At 36.7% G+C, this 21,699-nt stretch overlaps 1 protein-coding gene across 4 annotated transcripts in view; it reads left to right on the top strand.

Moving 5' to 3' along the window:
- FNDC3A (fibronectin type III domain containing 3A) overlaps window positions 1-21,699 on the top strand; it is a 157,151-nt gene that overhangs the window by 117,492 nt on the left and 17,960 nt on the right. For 3 of the 4 annotated variants that reach the window (XM_066234376.1, XM_066234379.1, XM_066234377.1), the window contains 11 exons: window positions 155-312; window positions 2,125-2,184; window positions 3,315-3,453; window positions 4,363-4,416; window positions 4,624-4,698; window positions 6,497-6,621; window positions 6,963-7,137; window positions 8,764-8,850; window positions 17,788-17,926; window positions 18,439-18,507; window positions 19,722-19,840. In XM_066234376.1, coding sequence (XP_066090473.1) covers window positions 155-312; window positions 2,125-2,184; window positions 3,315-3,453; window positions 4,363-4,416; window positions 4,624-4,698; window positions 6,497-6,621; window positions 6,963-7,137; window positions 8,764-8,850; window positions 17,788-17,926; window positions 18,439-18,507; window positions 19,722-19,840 — 1,200 coding nt within the window. The remainder of the gene's footprint in view (window positions 1-154; window positions 313-2,124; window positions 2,185-3,314; window positions 3,454-4,362; window positions 4,417-4,623; window positions 4,699-6,496; window positions 6,622-6,962; window positions 7,138-8,763; window positions 8,851-17,787; window positions 17,927-18,438; window positions 18,508-19,721; window positions 19,841-21,699) is intronic. The other variant, XM_066234378.1, reaches the window with a different exon arrangement.

The raw sequence follows: 21,699 nt of genomic DNA on the forward strand, positions 1-21,699 counted from the left end.
CTCATCTACAAATGGACAGGTTTCTATTTGTGACCCATTGTATATAAGTAGATAGATATATTTTATTTAATTTTGAAACCTCGTTAGATTTTTCACTGTTCATTATACATGTTACAGTTGTTCAACAGAGCTTTTGAATGTTGTATTTTTGCAGGCCTCAGACATCCAGGCAAGGACAATCGTACTTACCTGGTCCCCACCTTCCAGCTTTATTAATGGTGAAAGAGATGAGACTACTATACCAGAGTTTTATGGTTATGAAATTTTGGTCTCGAGTACTGGAAAAGATGGGAAATACAAAAGTGTCTATGTGTAGGTATTTATGTTTTACTCCCACTCATTATGCAAGTTAATGATTTATCATAAAGAGCTTAATACTAATTTTATTCTACTTTTTCTCTCTTCATGCTTTTATTTTGAACTATAAATTGATCAGTTCTAGTGATTTCAATGTTTATATTCTAGATGTCAGCTGGTACACATTTCTACATGCCCTTGGAATAATTGTTTTCACTGGCCACATTGAGCTTTTGTATTTTTCAGTAGGCTCCCCACAGATATTTCACTATTCACATATTCCTGAGGCATAAATATAAAGTATAATGTGTAGAAGCCAGAACCAGAAATGGAGAACTCTTTGATTATGAACTCATGCAATATGGTATTGCTCCTCTGAAGAGTTCGATTTAATTCTTATATTTACAAGCTCATGTCCTGTTGTAAAATGAATTTAATACTAGTATTTCTCATTTATATGTTGCTTTGTTAAACCTACCATAGTCTCTTTCTTTGGTTCAAAAGTGTATTATACATCAAGTAGCCTTAGAGGCAGTGGCTAACATGGTGACATTTATGATTGACAGTTGTAAAATAAATTATTTTTCTGTCCTTATTCATATAGACATTGCTTATTCTAATAAAAAAATACAGAATAAAGTTGATTATTAGATACAATTTAAGCACCAGGAAGATTGTAAACAAGGTAGTTAGTCATCAAATGATCATAATTAACACAGAACACTGGACCCATCAGCCTTTTTGGTATCTTTATTCAAAAAATAGCCAGTATAGGGAAGAAAGGGAATTGAAACTTCCAAGTGACTGTATCACCTAGTAACATAAGGTTATAAAAATGTCCTGTCTCCTTATCTCTTTGAGACTTCCTTATATTTATTCATTTTTCTTAAAAGAGACAAACCTACCTGTACAATAAATAGGGGATAGAGGACCATCAACATAAAGGGTATTTATATGTTAATGGTCATTTCTAATAAGCCATGGTTGCTTGTTAAGAGGATTTATGTCCATTTGCAGTCTGACCAGAGAGCACAAGAGGAGTATTAGTCACTTCCTTCACCCTATACCAATTAAGGTCTCTCTGAGGATGCTACTGCAACTGCCAGTTCATTAAAGTTTATTTTCACCAATGAGACATGTTTTCTTTCTCATATTTTCTGACTTTAATCTAAAAAACAGATAGCTGGGAAGCAGGGAGAGAGGAGAAAGGGTTACAGAAGCCCATAGAGGGAAGAGAAACTTGGATGAAGGAATTGGAATGGAGAACAATGATTAAGAAAAAAAGAAAAAGAAATAGAAAATAGGCTGGTTTGTTGACTACATACCAAATAATAATTCTATGAAATGATTAGTTTAAAAGATGAATCTAGTATTTAAAAATGTAGTAATTGCCATTGGAAATGCTTTACTTTAAATTATGGTAACTTTATCTACTCATTAAACTGTAACAGTTTAAATAAAGTTCCATGTTATGTTCTAATAAAATGCAATAGTGGCAGACTCCTTGAAAAAATTTGGTAGTTTTGATTTCTGTATTATATGTGTTATTTTGCATTTTAACTATATGCAAAGTGGATTTTTAAATAATATAAAATGGTCCCATTTCTTGATTTCTTACCACACCTATTTGTTTTAAAGTGGTATGCAGATGCATACTTTTGGGCACATACCCTAATTAGACAAATTCCATTTTAGTGGAATTTGAATATAGTCAGTTCATAAAGTAAGAAGCAGTATAATTTTGTAAATTGCCTGTAGAGTTTATAAAGCATATCCTTCAAAATGCTTTATTTATTAGACCATGAAATATTACCTTTTATTCCTCAGAGGAGAAGAAACAAGTGTCACTTTAAATGATCTCAAACCAGCTACAGAATACCATGCAAAGTAAGGAACTCTTACATGTTGCTTTTCTATGATATAGCATAAGTATTTTATTTTAATCATTTTATTAAAAGTCTAGAATATAAATAACTTATTTAACTTTGTATTTAAAAATATGGAATTTGGTTTTTCTTTTGGTGTAGTTATTAACAGTGTCCCCCCAAAGTAAAACATTTTAAGTCAGCTGTTATATTGCAGGGTTAATCACCCAGTTTGTGGGACCTAGGGATTAGAATGAATATACAGATAATATGTACAATATGCCTACAATATCTAGTTTAGCAATAGAAAATTGTCCCAGCTTTTGAAATTTTTACAAAACAGAATCATAAATAATATTTGGCTTACACTAATGTATTTTTACTACATTCTCTTTCAGAAAGAGTTTGAGATATCAAAACTCTTATATATTTAATTGGGGATACCTTACTATTTTGCTCTGTGTAGATCATTCATTGTAATTTATGAAAATTTTATAGACTAAAGACTTCCCTGGTTGGGACTGAGTATAATACATTTAATCACTTTTATAGACTAAAGACTTCCTGGTTGGGACTGAGTATAATACATTTAGTAATCTTCATTTTGAAAAACAACATTTGCAGTTAGGATTATTCCTATTAAACTATTAAAATAAATTTTCAATTATACTTCCTATGGATAAACCCAATGTATTGTCCAGCCTAGTATATTTTAAACTATGGATTGCAACCATTATTGGACCGTGTAATTAGTTTTGTGTAGAGTACATTCAGCATTTTAAAAAAATAAAATGGATTCAAATGGAATAGGAAAGTATCTGTATACTACTCTAGTTAAGAATATTGTTTCAGGATACTCATTTCCCACATGTGCTCACTCAGTAGTGTTTGTGTGCCTGTGTGTAAATACATTTTGCACAGAGACAGTTGTGTCATAAAATGTATTTTTTACTTTGAGTAGCAGTCAAAAAAAGGGGAAAACCACTGGTCTATCCTTTTTGTCTTTGTAAGGACCACCCTTCTAATATGATTATTTTCTTAATAGAACATTTAGAGGGCAGCTTACTAACTTGCAAGTACTTAAAGGTGATGCTATTGAAAGGCCGGATACAATGATTTTGCAGGATAAAACTATTTATTTTATCACCATAGAGTCCAGGCAGAATACAATTCTATAAAGGGAACTCCCTCAGAAACTGAAAGCTTTACCACCTTGAGCTGTGAACCTGACATCCCTAATCCACCACGGATAGCCAATCGGACCAAAAATTCACTCACTTTGCAGTGGAAGGTAATAATATTCTCTCAAGTATTTCCAACTGGACATTTATTTCCCTTTTTTCCCCCATAATACTAAATTTCAGTTATTTTTGGAGACAAACTTGCTCTTGCTCTTGTTCTTGCTCTTTACATATATTAAATAAGCATTTGTTTCTTATATTTTAAAATAATACTCCTATATTGGGTTTTCTTACTATATGTAACTTTAGCAAAAGAGATTGATTTATAATTGACAGTTCTTACTATATACCTGATAAAAGACAAAATGATTTTTTAAAGCATTTTGAAAGTTAAGAGTTCTTGCTCACAAAGACAGTTCAATATTTAGAAAAACTTGAGTAACTTTTTGCTTTGTTCTTGCATTTAAAAGGATTATGGGTATACAATACATGTTGCTGAACTTTCTGTGTAAATTTTCTAGGGCTATATTTCTGTTTGTTTGTTTTTTTAATTGAGAGGAGAGGAGATAGACTCCCGCATGTACCCCAACGGGATGCACCCGGCAACCCCTGTCTGGGGCTAATGCTCAAATCAACTGAGCTGTCCTCAGCACCTGAGGCCGACACTTGGACCAACCGAGCTATCTTCAGCACTTGGGGCCTGCACTCACTCAGATCAACCCAGCCAATGGCTGCAAGGGGGCGGGGGGAGATGAAGAGAAGTGGGAGAGGGGAGAGATAGAAACAGATGGCCACTTCTCATATGTGCCCTGCCTGGGGATGGAACCTGGGACGTCCACACACCAGGCCAACATCCTATCCATGGAGCCAACAGGCCAGGGCCTTATTTCTGTATTTTCTATGCAACTTTTTCTAGAGCTAAGTCATGGAGATTATCTGCAACAGTGAGATTCCTTAGATCAGATCATCATAGTATCTTTTACAAAAGTACTAATTTGTACTCGTTTTGTTTGTTTTAGACACCTAGTGACAATGGTTCTAAAATCCAAAGCTTTATTTTAGAATGGGATGAGGTAAGTAAATTGAATCTTTAAATTTGGCTAAAATTGTGTGCATATCCTCAGGCAGAAATAACATTTGGTTTAATACTTGAATATTTTCTCTTTAAAAATATAAATGATCTTGTGTAATGCCTGAGTAAATTGATTGTGTTCTTAGAAAATATTACTGACTGGACTTCCCTGTGTTTTTTTGTTTTTGTTTTTGTTTTCTTTTTCCAGCTAAACCATCGTCAAGCTGTCACTTGGATAATTACTTTGATTAAAGAATCATTTTTTTATATCAGCCTATTAAAGGCAAGCATATTTATTTACTATGCTCATTTTAACAAATTACCACAAACCTGGTGGCTTAACACAACACACATTTATTCTCTTAACAGTTCTGGAAGCCAAAAATCTTAAATGGCTTTCACTGAGTCAAAGAAAAAGATGTCACCATGGCCATGCTTCCTCCAGAGGCTCTGGAGGAGAATCCATTGCTTAGCCTTTTCCTTCTGGAGGCTCATCTTGCTACTTGGTTAATGGCTACATCAGATTCCTTTACTCCACCTGCTGCCATTACCACATTGTCTTTTTCCTCCTCTATCTGCCAAGTCCCTTGCCTCGCTCTAAAAAGGATACTTCTAATTCTATTTAGGGCCTGTCCAGATGACCAGGGTAATCTTTCCATCTCAGAGACTTTAACTTAGTCACACCTGTACAGTCGCTGTTACCATGTAAGGAAACATTTGCAGGTGTTAGGTATTAGGACCTGGATATCTTTGGGAGCCATCATTCAGCCTACCACAGCAGGCACACTGGGCTTTACTGTTTAGTACTTTGTTTATCTGGCCACACCACCGCTAATATAATAATAGGAGGGACCTGAGAGAGTATAAAGTGCATTGATAATTTGGGAACTCAGCAATGCGTTAGGAGTAATGAGGCCCAGCCAAATGGGTTTTATTCCAAAAGTTTTAAGAGAATTTAGAATAGGAAACCTATCACTATATGATGGTAATTTAAAAGAAAAACCATATCATCTTGATAAATTATGAAAATATTTGGTAAAATTTAGCACCCATTCTAATTAAAATTCAAAACAAATTAGGAATTGAAAGGTATTTCCTGTTTTAATTGTTATTTTTATATTAAGCAAAGCACCATCACTAAACAATGAAAGGATTTCTGGTCAAAGCAGAGACAAGTAAAAGTTACCAGTTATCCCCACCTTTATTTAACATTATTCAGGACGTTATATTATGCAGTATGATTGGGAACCAAAATGAGGTACAGCCATGGTGGCTTGCCTAGGGGGCAAAATGATAATTAGAGAAAATGTGACTTTCTTTTTAGACAACTTAGTAGAATCAACTAATACTTAAAACTGACAAGGGAGTTCAGTAAAGCAGCCTGTTAGAGACTAAAGGTTTTCTTTGAAGCAGAAGTTACTTTAACCACCCTTTACCTCTACTGACACAGTAAGCAAAAATGGGTCGAGATGAGAAACTAGATTTATGTAGCACCCTAAATTTCTAAAACTAGTTTCCCCAACCTGCAGAATTTTCTCTCTGCAATTTTAGTGCCTGTAATTGGGCTTTTCTCTCTGCCTATACATTTTCTGTGTTAAATCTAGGCAGTAGTAACTTTAAAAATCATTATTGTAAAGAAGCTTAGCAGCTGTCTAGGTGGAGTTCTGGGAGTGGGTGGGGACATTTTCTTAAAACTGTTTGCATAGAACTTTATATTGACTGAGGAGCACCAACAGTTGTGCGCATCAAAGATCACCCTGCTCCCACCACTGCTACTCCTCCCACAGAGATTGTGGGATCCATACCTGCAGTTTCTTTTACTAAAACCAAGGTTTGGTGTTGGCTAAAACAGGGTACTTAGTTCAAGAAGCTATACAAAGATACTTATTCATGAGTTTTTGAATTCTGCATTTAATGAACAGTTAGTATCACGTAAAAGATATGTTATGATCAACTTTCTCTTGAGATCCATGACATGCATGTAACAAGATGACTTTTACTGTCTGTCAAGTAGGAATTAATGTGGATTTATCTTTTTATAGTAATGTACACAATATATAATAATTAGCTATTTCTTTCAGGGAAAAGGAAATGGAGAATTTTGTCAGTGTTACATCGGCTCACAGAAGCAATTTAAAATAACGAAACTGTCACCAGCAATGGGTTGTAAATTTAGACTGTCGGCCAAAAATGAGTATGGTACAAGGTAAGATACATTTTAAAGAAGATATTTTAGATTACCCAACTTCATTTGTATAAATTATTCACAGTCCAAATTATCTGCTAAAATTCTGCTTTTAAGTTATCATTTTGTTGATATAGTTGTGTTAAAAGCTATAAGAGAATGTGTTAATTACGTAAACTGCAGTTTTAAAAGAATGCTAATTTACTTTTAGTTTTCTGATTTGATTAACATAAGATATTATAAAATTCAAGATAGTTATCAAAAATTGTCATTTTCTCCAAAAGTGTTTATCAAAAATTAGTGCTTTAGCTATAAATACCACTTTTTCATTCCTTCTTAAAAATAACCATTTGTTTCAACAGTGGTTTTAGTGAAGAAGTTTTATATTACACCTCAGGCTGTGCCCCTTCTATGCCAGCAAGCCCTATATTAACTAAGGCTGGGGTTACTTGGTTATCCTTACAATGGAGTAAACCTTCAGGAACACCATCAGATGAAGGAATTTCTTACATTTTAGAGATGGAGGAAGAAACTTCAGTGAGTATGAATCTGTATTTTAAATAGAGTATTTAAAATATTTCAGTATGATATTAATCCTAATATATACTGCTTACAGGAATTAGAGGATATTTCATCACTTCATACTCATTTTGAAATATCCCCTAATTTTTGTGAGCAGTATAATACATACTGACACAATACTTAGATCCTTCTCCAAATCTTTCAAATCCTTGGTTGGCTATTGTCAGGGAGGGATTGGGAGTGAGAGAGAACTCAGTCTTTAGTTTTTTTGATGTATAGGAATGAGTTTTATATTTTATGTGTTTGTATGTATGTTTGTGCCTGGGAACAACATGGACTGTTTGTTAAATATATATGTTTGGGGGGAAATAAAGGGAAGGGGAACATCACTGCAGCCTCTACTCTGAAAGATAAGGGAATATTATCTCTGCCTTCTCCACTTGTCGTTATACACTGCTTACCCAAGTGCTGCAGAAGTTTTGAAGAGGCTCACATGAGATTCCCTTGTGAAACCTAAATCTAGTTACAGTGGCTCATCTTCGGTGAGCTAGAACCAAGCTGATTAGAATGTCTTTTATTAGTTCTATAGTTCCATAGCTTTTTAGAGCTACTTTGAACCAATAAAAATCAAAAATAGCATTGGTTTACTCCTAGGTATATATCTAGGAGAATTGAAAGCACATGTTTATACAAAAATTTATACACAGTGTTCATAGCAGCATCATTCATAACAGACTGTGGAAACAATTCAAATGTCCATCAACTGCTAAATGGATAAACAAAGTGTGATTGAGCTGTCCCATGGACTATCATTCCGCTGTTTAAAGGAATGAAGTATTGACACATGCCACAACATGAATGAACCTTGAAAACATTGTTTCGTTAGTGAAAGAATTCAGTCACAAAAAACAACATATTATGTTATTTCATTCAAATTGATACAGGTAAATCCTTAGAGACAGAAAGTAAATTAGTGAATGAGAAAAGAGGGGAAGTAACTGCTAACCAAAATATAAGTATAGGCTTTATTTTGGAATTAGGAATTAAGTGATGGTTATACAACCTTTTGAATACACTATAAACCATTGAATTTTATTCTTTAAAATGTGTATTTTATGGCACATGAATTATATTTGTTTTTTAAAACTTTAAAAATAGCACCAGGAAAGTAATGAAGCATTGTCAGTGGAGCTGTAAATAGCAATCCCAAACCTAAATGACATTCCAACTGATTGATCATTTAATTCACCTAAACTCAACTCTATGTTTAGGGCAACTTAACTATGTTAGTTATAGTTGTGTTTAGCTCTTAAAACATGTGTCTGGAAAGTTTTAATTAGTTCTCGAGATAAACTTACTAATAGTAGTTAACCATTGGCTCTGACTCTTAACACAAAAATCTTCTCTTGGCTACTGTTTTTACTGAAAATAAGTGGTCTCCTTCATCCTTCTACATATGTTAGTAGCATTTCTGCATCTGTCCAGTCAAGTTAGAAGTATCCACATGAAAATTACACTCAACAGAGCATTGATCACATAGCACATAATAAAAGATGAGGAAAAGTGGGTCTTTTCACATATTCATTATTCCTCCTATTTTCTCTGTTAGACATCTATTGAAGATTTGTTTTCCCTTTGCAGGGATATGGGTTTAAGCCTAAATATGATGGAGAAGATCTGTCTTACACAGTGAAAAACCTCAGGCGTAGTACAAAGTATAAATTTAAGGTAAGCTTTGAAAGCCCTTAAAAGATTTGTTATTATTATTCCTGTTTTAAAGCCAAGTATATACTTTACTCCTTTGGTTTTAAATTTTAAATAATCTTGTTCTTTCTAATGAACTTTGTTATATTTTCTTACTATATAGCAGTGCTTCTCACACTTTACAGTAGTCCTGCTCCTCCTTATCTGTGGTTTTACTTTCTGCGATTTCAGTTACTGATGGTCAACAGAGGTCTGAAAATATTAAATAGGTAGTTCCAGAAATAAATAATTCATAAACTTTAAATTGCGCACTATTCTGAGTGGCATGATGAAATCTCACACCTCCGGAGGCTCCATCAAACCCTGGACATGAATCGTCCCTTTGTCTAGTGTATGCACATGTATATGCTCCCCGCCCCTTTAATCACCTCGTAGCCATTCCCCTTATCAGATCGCCTGTCATGGTATCACAGTGCTCATATTTCAAGTACCCTTTACTTCACTTAATAATGGCCCCAAAGCACAAGAATAGTCAGTCATGCTGGCAATTCAGATATGCCCAAGTGAAACCATAAAGTACTTCCCTTAAATGAAAACATGAAAGTTATCGACTTAATAAGGAGAAAAAAATCTCATTTTGAGGTTCCTAAGTTCTACAGTAAGAACTAATCTTCTATCCACGAAATTGTGAAGAAAAAAAACTGCAGAAGTTAAGGCCACAGTGTGTAACTGTGCTTAGTTACAGTGGAAAAGGCATTAAATTTGTGGGTGGCAGACATGACAAAAAATATGTTCCAGTTGTTGACAGTATATTGTGATAGAAAGTATTGAGCCTATATAGAGACTTGAGCAAGGGATCCCCTGAAACCAGTGACCACATTCATACAACTTTTATTATAGTTATAATAGTTCTGTTTTATTATTGTTTATTGTTACTCACTTACTGTGCCTGATTTATAAATTAGATTTGTCAGGGGTATGTATGTTTAGGAAAGAACTTAGGACATACAGGATTTAGATTTATCTGCAGTTTCAGGCATCTACGGGGGGGTCTTAGAACCATCTACTGGGAGCCTTATCCATGCACATAAGGGGAAACTACTGTATTTAAATTCAAAAGTTTTTTGGGGGTTTTTTGTATTTTTTTTTTTCTGAAGCTGGAAACGGGGAGAGACAGTCAGACTGACTCCCGCATGCGCCCGACCGGGATCCACCCGGCACGCCCACCAGGGGCGACGCTCTGCCCACCAGGGGGCGATGCTCTGCCCCTCCAGGGCGTCGCTCTGCTGCGACCAGAGCCACTCTAGCGCCTGGGGCAGAGGCCAAGGAGCCATCCCCAGCGCCCGGGCCATCTTTTGCTCCAATGGAGTCTCGGCTACGGGAGGGGAAGAGAGAGACAGAGAGGAAGGAGGGGGTGGGGGGTGGAGAAGCAAATGGGCGCTTCTCCTATGTGCCCTGGCGGGGAATCGAACTCGGGTCCCCCGCACACCAGGCCGACAAATTCAAAAGTTTTAATGTTTGATGGGACTCTTTGTATAATGAGAAACAAATGTCTTTTTAAATGTGCATGTTGTTTTTAACCCTTTGAGGAGTGAGTTTTTTTCATGTTCTCTGACCCCCGGGAGTTTTTTTTCGAATAATGAAATTAGTTCCAGTTACAGGTTTTTGTATTTTTCCGAAGTAAGAAGCGGGGGGGGGGGGGGGGGGGGGGGGGGGGCAGACAGACTCCTGCATGCCCCTGACCGGGCCGGGATCCACCCAGCATGCCCACCAGGGGGCAATGCTCAGCCTCTCAGGGGCATTGCTCCACACAATTGGAGCCATTCTAGCACCTGAGGCGGAGACCATGGAGCTGTCCTCAGTGCCCAGGCCAACTTTGTTCCACTGTAGCCTTGGCTGCTGGAGGGGAAGAGAGAGATAGAGAGAAAAGAAAGGGGGAAGGGTGGAGAAGCAGATGGGCACTTCTTCTGTGTGCCCTGGACAGGAATCAAACCTGGGACTTTCACACGCCAGGTCGACGCTGTACTACTGAGCCAACCAGCCAAGGCCCAGTTACAGTTTTATTAACTTAAAATCATGTTTGTTTGATAACCAATTTATGGAAACAAGAAGAACATACATTTACTGCTCCAGCTCAGAGTTTAAAGACGTACATGTGTGGTCGTACTCTGGATGGTCAGGAGGCACGAGGATGTACATGAACATTTGTACCACTCAAAAGGTTAAACATACTCAGAATATGTATGTACAGGAAAAGGAATGCTTTTTTCTCAGTGCATCATATTAAATGGTGCACAGTTTCAGTTTGTCTCATTACTGGTAGTCACTTGATGAAGGTGATAGCTATCATGTTTCTTCACTATAAAGTTCTTTTACCCTTTATAATAAGTACTTTGTAAATACTATGTAAACTTCTTACCTCATCAAACTTTTACCTACTCGTTTTAACACCCATTGATAATTTCTGCCTGAATCATCACTATGATTAATTGTTGCCACATGGTATTTTGTCATTCCTTCTACATTTTATTAGTTGGCATTATAATATAAGGAAAAGCTTTCTCTTTTCATATATTTCTGTATCAATATGAAGTCATGAATTTTTCCTGAATGGGTTATATTTGGTTACTGTGGATATTATCAGTTATGAGATGAGGTTCAAATTGTCTAAGATTTGGAAGTCTCTTCAATCTGGCTTGTTAATCCTTTTGACATACCTCTCCCCCCATTATTCTTTAGGACTTTCCTTTCTGACACATGGCATTCCAGTCTTGTACTTTCCCTTTAACTGTAGAATTGGCTATTTCTCAAAGTATCTGGGTCCTTTGTAGTGGCATTTAGAAGCCAAGATCTGGCAGTATATTTATTGCTATAAGGATTTTGCTACTCCTGGTCACCTTTTCAATGGACAGAGCTGGAAACTGTATTTTATGTATGTGTGCTCATAATTTACGTGCTTACAAACATGTTTACAACTGTATTTGTGTGGGGGGGAATATACACATAGATACAGATATATATATATTATATATATATAATATATATATATATATATTTTTTTTTTTTTTAGGTGAAAGGAGGGGAGATGGTGAGGCAGACTGCCACACATGCCCTGACAGGATCCACCCAGCAACCCTGTCTAGGGCCAGTGCTTGAGTACTGAGCTATTTTTAGTGCCTGAGCCCACATTCCAACAAAGCTATCCTCAGCACCCAGGACCATGCTCAAACCAAACAAACCACTGGCTGTGGAAGGAGGCGGGGGAGGGGGAGATGATTTGCCTCTCCTGTGTGCCCTAACCAGGAATTGAACCCAAGACATCCATATGCCAGGCTGACGCTCCATCCACTGAGTCACCAGCCAGGGCCTATATATATATATATATATATATTTTTTTTTTTTTTTTTTTTTTTAAATCATGATGAGTTTATACCAAGTTAGTCCAACACCACAGGTTCATACTAGTTTTTTTCCCCTTTTTTTAGTTCTGACTTCCTTCATTATCAGTGAGAAACATTGCCCCAATTCTGTTTAATATATTTACTTATTGGCCCTGGCTAGTTAGCTTAGTTAGAGTATGGTCCTGAAACGCCAAGGTTGCAAGTTCAATCCCTGGTCGGGGCACATACAGGAAGTGACCATTGAGTATACAACTAAGTGGAACAACAGATGAATACTTTTCTCTGTCTTTTCCCCTTTCCCCTCCCCCTTATGGTCCCCTTCGCCCCGTCCCACTCTCTCCCTTCCTGTCCCCCATTTTCCCCCTCCTCCTTTCTCCCCCTTCCCCTCCCCCTCCTTCTCTTCCCTTTCTCCTCTCCCCTTTTGCCCTTCCCTCCCTCTCCTTCCCTCTCTCTTACTTTCTCTCTCCCTCCCTTCCTCTGTCTCTCTAAAATCATTCAATAAAAATATAAAGTAAGTTTATTTATTTATTAGCTCAAGCTCCTCCCCTTTTCATCATGCCCTTCTCTTTTCAGGATGTTTGACTTTCTACTAAGCAAATACTACTGCTTCCACTCAACCCACCCCTCTCCCCCAACACAAATACTTGCCTGTATAGCTAGCTCATCTGTTGATTTTTGCATGGAATCATTTTGAGAAAAAGACAGTAAAGACTGCATGTTATTCTTGCTTGCTTAAGGCATGGAGACCCTACATATTATTATTGCTCACTTGAAACGTTAGCAAACTTTGAAATTCTTCTGCTATGGAGACTCCTAAAATTTCTCTTATCTTTCCTAGTATAGCATACCTTCTTGGATATATTTTAGCTCTGACTTGGACCATGATAAGCATTGCTGTTTTCTGACAGACAGTGCTTGAACTAATTAACATACCAATTAATGTAAGCCAGCTTATATTTTTGTGTAGAAATTTTCGCAAAAATATAACAAGATACTCATTAGTTGATAAACTTAGAATTTGAATTTTCCTGCAGTGCTTGTTTAATATAATCATTTCTTTCTTTTTTTTTTTCTTTTTTTTTTTCTTTTTGTATTTTTCTGAAGTTGGAAATGGGAAGGCAGTCAGACTCCCGCATGCGCCTGACCGGGACCCACCCAGTATGCCCACCAGGGGGCGATGCTCTGCCCCTCGGGGGGGGGGGGGTCGCTCTGTTGCGACCAGAGCCACTCTAGCGCCTGGGGCAGAGGCCGAGGAGCCATCCCCAGCGCCCGGGCCATCTTTGCTCCAGTGGAGCCTCGGCTGCGGGAGGGGAAGAGAGAAACGGAGAGGAAGGAGAGGGGGAGGGGTGGAGAAGCAGATGGGCGCTTCTCCTGTGTGCCCTGGCCGGGAATCGAACCCGGGACCTCTACACGCCAGGCCGATGCTCTACCACTGAGCCAACCGGCCAGGGCTACATAAAATAAAAGTCTTAATGACCAAGTTTTCCAAATGCCAGAGTTCTAGATTCGATACTAAAGACAATCCTCGGACACTAAAAAATACTAAAATATATTAAAACAAAATTAGAGCAATGAAAGAGTTTAAAAGGTAAAAGAAGAATTAAAATAGGAATTTAAAACATAATAAAGCAGTCATTTTTTAAAATCATATAAAATAAAGCCAACAATGTTAATTCCATTAAATGGCTCACTTATAGCTGGACCAAGAGTGCTTTCCAAATTTAAAAAAAAAAAATAGCCCTGGCCGGTGGCACAGTTGATACAGCATCACTCCAGCACGCTGAGGCCATGGTCAGGGCACGTAGGAGAACCGACCAGTGTGTGCACAACAGAGTGGAACAACTAAATGAAACAATGATTTGATGCTTCTCTCTCAAATCAATGGAAAAATTAAGAAAGGAATTAAAGGCTTCAGAAGCTAATGTTCAGTCCCTATGACTCTGAGCCACCAGAAAGCTGATTGTTTCCTAAAAGCCTTGTTTCCTAAAATTCCTGAAAAATAGTTCCTCTAATTAAAAAAGTATAGTCTAAGGCAGGAGTCCCCAAACTACGGCCTGCGGGCCGCATGCGGCCCCGAGGCCATTTATCCGCCCCTGCCACACTTCCGGAAGGGGCACTTCTTTCATTGGTGGTCAGTGAAAGGAGCATAGTTCCCATTGAAATACTGGTCAGTTTGTTGATTTAAATTTACTTGTACTTTATTTTAAATATTGTATTTGTTCCCGTTTTGTTTTTTACTTTAAAATAAGATATGTGCAGTGTGCATAGGGATTTGTTCATTGTTTTTTTTATAGTCCGACCCTCCAACGGTCTGAGGGACAGTGAACTGGCTCCCTGTGTAAAAAGTTTGGGGACCCCTGGTCTAAGGGCTAAAGAGCCCTTAGATACTTTCACTTTAACTTGTTACTTGAAAGGTCTCATTGATACCTTTTCATCAATGGAGAGAAATCAGAGCAGTATCTGAATTCATTAACTTCTCTTATCTTTCATCCTTGAAATTCACTTATGTGTCAGCATCTAAGACAGTAAGTACATAGTCATGTTCCCTTCCTTTTTCTCATCTTGTCTGCCTTTCTTTCTCCTATGCTATTTCTGTCCTAAAGAATACTAACTCTCCAAACCTATTTTGTATTGCTTTCAGGCTATTCTTTTGACTTCTAATCCAAGTTTTATTTTATACCTAGATTAACCTTTTTAAAACAGCTTTCCCTCTGAAAAAAAGTTTCCTTGGTTTGATATAGGTTCTTTTTATTCTGATCAATTCAGTTTTTTAAAGGTACTTCCTTTCATCCTGCCGTGAACGGGCTAACTCACCAGATTCACTACTCTTTCCTGAGCAGAGCTCTCTATTTACTATTCACTTCTCTTATACTCAGGGCTTTCTGTTCTCTCTCTACCCGTGCTTTCCCTTTCACTGCCATTGCCTGTAAAGACCCCATATCACTTCTTTGTGCCTTTTCAAAGCTTTTCTGGACCATTTTAAGCCATAGTCATCTTTCCTCTCTTGCCTAATTATATGCATATTGCCTGTCTTTTGCATAAAGATTCTAATAAAGGTAAAGTGTGCCCTATACCTAGAATTTCTAGCACCATGCTCCCTCTGTGGTGGGCACTAAATGAATATTTTGATTACTTGTAAAATTGGGATGGGAGAAGATAACCTTATGGCTTTATACCTTTATGGCTAACTGAAGTAAAAGAAGGTGATACTGAAATATTATATAGCTTTAAAAACATAATGGGTCTTTGTGGTTTTTAGGGAATTCTTATTTTTCAAGTTTTCTCTAGTTATTTGGTTTTAGCAGACATTCTGTACCATATGGAAAGTGTTTTGTTCCCCTTTGTGGTCTAATTTGTATAGCAGCAGAGTGATGAAACATCCTGAAAAAGCCATCTGAATTCTGTGTAGAAGGGCTTTAGATGTCTGAGCAAAATTAAACTAGTAGACTAAATTTTACTGAGTTCTCATGGGCTGCATGAGTTATTTGAGGTAATAGGTTTATTTAGGTCCTTGTCTATAGTGTCATGACATGTCATTAGTGATCCCTATCCAGTAATTATTGAGCATCTACTCTATAGTAAGCACTTTTCTAAAACCTGGGACTACAGCAGTCGTCGGATAGCTAATATTCTAGCAGAGGGAATAGACAATTAACTAACAAACAAATATCAGATAGTGATGTTAACTAAATTAGGGTGACGTGACAATTACTTGGATAGTGAAATAAGTGTTCTCAGAAATGACATTAAACATATCTGAATAGTAAGAAGGATATAGCATGTCAGGATCAAAAAGAACATTCCAGGCAGGGGAACTAATAGCTATTACAAAAGACTCAAGTGGAGGTAGTCGGGTGAAACCGCATAGGCCGTGATAAAGATGAGAAGCCATTGAAGGGTTCTGAGCTGAAGAGTGATGTCTGAAGTATAGAAAGCAGATGGGATTAAAGGAAGGAATGGAAGCTGGGAAACTAGTTAGTGGTATATTGCAGTCATTTAGAAAAGAAAGGATAAAGGAAGCATTGACTAAGGTGGTGGTAGTTGTGGAAAACTGAGAAGTGGAGATAGAGTTGACAGTACTTACTGACACAGTAATCCCTCATATCTGTGGGGAATGTATTCTAAGACCCCCAGTGGATTTCTGAAACTGCATGTGTTTTTTCCTACACATACATACCTATCATAAAGTTTAATTTATACAGTAGACACAGTAAGCAATTAACAATTATAATAAAATACAACTATCAATACATGTGGTGATGAAAGTTATGTAAATGTACTCTCAGGCACACAGGCACTCTCTTCCTCTTCTCTATCTCTCCCCCTTCTCTTTCTTCCCCACTCCCCCTTTCTTTCTCTAATAACCAAGAGGGCTACTAAGTCACTTAATAGGTAGACAGTATTACATACTGGATGCGCTAGACAAAGGAAGATTGATGTCCTGGGCAGGCTGGAGCAGGATAGCACAGGATTTCATCATGCTACTCGGAATAGTTGCACTATTTAAAACTTATTATTTCTGAAATTTTTCATTTAATATTTTCAAACTGCAGTTGACCACAGGTCACTGAAACTGGGAAAGTGAAACCACAGATAAGGGGGTAGGGGGAAACTACTGTAGATTTATATGTAGCTTTAGAGAATGAAGAATCAAGGATTCTCCTGGACTTCAGACATGAGCAAATAGGTAGATGGTAGTGATTTTTACCAATGGGGAAGAACAGAGATGGAGCAGGTTTGTAAAAGAGAAAATCATACCAGGTTTGATAGTGGCTGTGAGCATTAAGTTCATTCGATGAGCTAGGTTGAAATATAAATATATATAATTAAATTGCTAAAGTCAAATATAATACCTAGATATGAATATATATCTATTGCTGTGCAGCTTTGTAGCATTTATTATCTCACAGTTTCTGTGAGTCAGGAATTCAGGACTAGCTTAGCTATGTGTTTCTACTGCAGGATTTCTCTGAAGTTGCTGTCAGTATGTCAGCTGGGGTTCCAGTCATTTGAAGACTCAACTGGGGCTGAAGGACTTGCTTCCAAATTCACTCAAGTGTTTGTTACCAGGAGCCCTCAGTTCTTCCCAGTTCTTCACCCTAAAAGCTTCTCCCTAAGGAAGCTACACACACTATATTTGCTACATTTGATTTTTTAGAAGTAAGCCATAAGTACAGTTCAAAAGGAAGAAGAATTAGCCTTTGTCTTTTGAAAAAAGAATATTCAAAGAATTTGTGGACTTGTTAAATCCTGAAGGACATTGAAAGAATAAGTGAAACAAACCTAAAGCCCATTAGGTATCATCAGATTATAGCTTGTTCCTATGATGACTTCTTTACTATTAAAATGTTATACTTACGCTTGTGTTCCTAGGACTGACCATTCTTCATATATGCTAAATCCCTATCAAAGACAATCAATTCTTACATAACTAAGCCATCACAGTGTGAAAACTTTATCATTTGATTAAGCCTTTATGTCTCTCATCACTTTGTTCATTAAGCCAGTATCATTAGATATCAAACATTAATTATTTCATGTTTTTGTGTTCTCATCACAGGTTATTGCTTACAACTCAGAAGGTAAAAGTAATCCAAGTGAAATAGTAGAATTCACTACATGCCCTGATAAACCAGGCGTTCCTTTAAAGCCTTCAGTAAAAGGAAAGATACATTCACACAGTTTTAAAATAACTTGGGGTAAGATATTGTACATATTTGCATATCATTATTTTTATATTTGATTAAAGTGATTTGAATATTAAGAATTGTTAAGATATTTAAGTAAATATGTTAGATTGAGCAAATTTAATAGGAAATGGTGAGAGTCATTGTTTGATGATCTTTTTTGTGGGCAGCTCTGTACCACATACATACTAAGTTCAGATTTGATACAGGAAGACCTTGGGATCCACTGCAGGACTGTTAGCAGGGGCAGCACTGTATTAAATGGAAGATTATGGAACTTGTAGTTAATGTTACCAGGGTCATCCTGGCCCTCATGAAAAATGAACATTTATTGAGCACCTGCTTATATACTACATAATACAAAAACAGTAGAGTAATGAGATGCTGATACTAATTTTAAAAAACATTGCAAGTGATTCTTTTTCTTTTTAAGCAATCATAGATTTGGTATTATGTTTATTAGGAATTTCTGTCATTTTAAATTGCGTATACTTTGCTTAATACCATTTTGTTTTTTTGGATAGATCCACCGAAAGACAATGGAGGGGCAGCCATCAGTAAATATGTAGTGGAGATGGCAGAAGGTTCTAATGGTAAGAATAACTATTAAAAAATTAAAAAATAATACAGTCTGCCTCTGCTCTTCATGACTTTATATTTTATGTGATCCTTTTTCTTTCCTCTTGAATTTTTTCTTTGAAGCAGTTAGGATTTTGCCTGTAATAACCTACCTTAAGCTATAATTTTCAGAAGTATAATAGATCAAATGTAAGACTGCTGTACACCTATATTATCACATTTACATTTTCTTATTTTTTTCTTGTTTATTTGCATTGCTCAGGTTTAGTATACCTAAAGTCTTCTGAAATTAGTTTCTTCTGTTAGATTTTTTTTTTTTTTTTTGGTATTTTTCTGAAGTGAGAAGTGGGGAGGCAGAGAGACAAACTCCTGCATGCGCCCGACTGGGATCCACTCAGCATGTCCACTAAGGGGCGATGCTCTGCCCATCTGGGCTGCTGTTCCGTTGCAACCGGAGCCATTCTAGTGCCTAAGGTGGAGGCCATGGAGCCATCCTCAGCACCAGGCCAACTTTGCTCCAGTGGAGCCTTGGCTGTGGTAGGGGGAAAAAGAGAGAGAGAGAAAGGAGAAGGGGAAGGGTAGAGACGCAGATGGGCACTTCTGTGTTCGATTCCTGACTGGGAATCGAACGTGGGACTTCCACACACTGGCCCAACACTCTTACCACTGAACCAACTGGCCAGGGCTTCTTCTGTTAGATTTATACTGAAATGTATCAGAAAATTTATCTTCCAAAATTTATTTAATTTACATTATACTAGTTTTAATAATAAATTTTATGCCTAGTGAACTTTATTCTTGAATGACACATTTAACAATCTTTATTTCTGTGAACTGATTTATTGCCTGCAAAAAATAAGGATGTCTTTTAATTAAGACTAAATTTCCTATGGTATTGGTTTTTTCTACTCTTTTTGTATTATAATGTTATTACTGGACCAGTAAACACATTTAAAATGCTTAATTAAAAGCAAATTATCAATCTAAGCCAAAGTCTCTACAGAGTTACAGAGCTATTTCCCTTCAACAAAGTCATGCAAATTTGTCTAGGAAGCTACACAGATAAAGAAAATTAGATCATTTCCAGGAAACTTGAAACAAGCTTAAATTGTTTCTGACAAATTGCATAAACACTTATTTAGTGAAGCTAGGATACCTGCCGTGTCCATGATACCAAAACGTTAAACATTACCTTAGAGCTGATTGAACATAATTCTTCCCCTTACAGGAAACAAATGGGATATGATATACAGTGGAGCTACTAGGGAACATCTTTGTGATCGACTGATTCCAGGCTGTTTCTATCGTTTACGAGTTTATTGCATCAGTGATGGAGGACAGAGTGCGGTAATACTTACAAAGAGATTTTTTTTTTCAACTTTGGTCAAATGAAATGAGATCACCAGATGCCATTTCAATTATAAAATGCATTTACACATGTATAAAAGTAATTTCTGTGGTCCAGGTTGTTAATTTTATAGTCACCAGAATATTCTAGTAATAATGCTTAGCTCATAGTCTATATTCAGTGAATATCTATTTTCTGCTTGGTGTTTAGCTTTGGAAAAAACAAATATATGAAAACATTGCAGAAAATTTTATAAAGATAAATTTTAGGATGTCGCTTAATAACCATACCTAACAAATAGAAATAAAATAACTAAACTGATGGTGTATCAAGACAAACCACAAAATATCATTTACTATTTAAATGTAGATTCTAATATTTACTTATTTCAGAAAAGTTGGTAATTGCATTTATTATTAGAGACCCATTAACCAAGATGAATTTAAAATGTCCCATTGACTATGTATGAGAAATATGTAATGTTCTGGAGAAGTATGTTTTTTAGTGGGAGTGTTGGTTTATTTTAATGAATTTAACCAAGAATGGTTTCTTGGAGTATTTATAATTGTTATTATTTGTCAAACAGAATTTAGTGCAATAAAAGGACTTTTAAAAAATGAATTACAAGCTTTTTGTTAAAAATGCAAGTATTGTGAAACTTGAGTACCAGTTCTACCCAGCAGGCTTGAGATTCAATTGCCTCATTTTATCTAATGAGAAAATCTACTGGATTTTTAAAAAAGCAAACCTTTCCTACAATCCTATCCAGAAAAGCTATATTTCTAATATAGCATTATAGCATTCTTATATAAGATACGTCTTTGAATAAGGTGATGACCATATATTTAATGTTTGGAAAGAAAGTTAAGTGTAACCTTAATACAATGTGGGTAAGGAATATGGCACTGGGTTTGTGTCAGTATTTTAAAGAAAATATCTTTTAAAATAAAACAAAAAGACATTTTTAAAAAAAAATTGCAGAGATAGCCCTGGCCAGTTAGCTTAGTCAGAGCATCTTCCTGAAACACCAAGGTTGTGAGTTCAATCCCCAGTCAGGGCACATATGGGAAGCAACCAGTGAATGCACAACTAAATGGAACAGTGAGTTGATGCTTCTCTCTCCCTTCCTCCTTCCCTACCTTCCTCCCTCCTCCTCCCCTTCCCCCTCCCCCTCTCCCTCACCCTCTCCCTCTTTCTCTCTCTCCCCTCCTCTCTCCCCCTTCTCTCCTTCTCCCCTTCTCCCCTCCTCTCCTCTCCCCCTTTCCTCCTTTCCCACTTTCCCCCTTTCCTTCTCCCTCTCTCCCCACTCCCTTTCTCTCCCTTCCTGAGTCTCTCAATTAATCACTCAATTAAAAAAAAATTTTTGACCTGTGGTGGCACAGTGGATAAAACATCGACCTGGAAATGCTGAGGTCGCCGGTTCGAAACCCTGGGCTTGCCTGGTCAAGGCACATATGGGAGTTGATGCTTCCAGCTCCTCCCCACCTCCTCTCTCTGTCTCTCTCTCCTCTCTCTCTGTCTCTCTCTGTCTCTCTCTCTCCTCTCTCTCCCCCTCTCTGTCTCTCTCTCTCTCCCTTTCTCTCTTTCCTAAAATGAATTTTAAAAAAATTAAAAAAAAAAAAAGAAATCTTTAAAAAAAAAATTTTTTTTTAATTGCAGAGAAGCTGAAAGTAATACCAAATACTAACTTGGAAAAACTTACTTGATTTTTTAATTAATTGTAATTCATGAATGAATTCTTAATTTTAATTAATTTTAGTTGGACAGGAAAAAAAGAGTTGTTTTAAATCAATCAATCAGTGCTTAGGTTAAAAATACAGTGAACAGTAAAGTAGCCAAAATAGTCTAAACATAGCAA

This window comes from Saccopteryx bilineata, chromosome 6 (assembly GCF_036850765.1).
Source record: "Saccopteryx bilineata isolate mSacBil1 chromosome 6, mSacBil1_pri_phased_curated, whole genome shotgun sequence".
NCBI lineage: Eukaryota > Metazoa > Chordata > Mammalia > Chiroptera > Emballonuridae > Saccopteryx > Saccopteryx bilineata.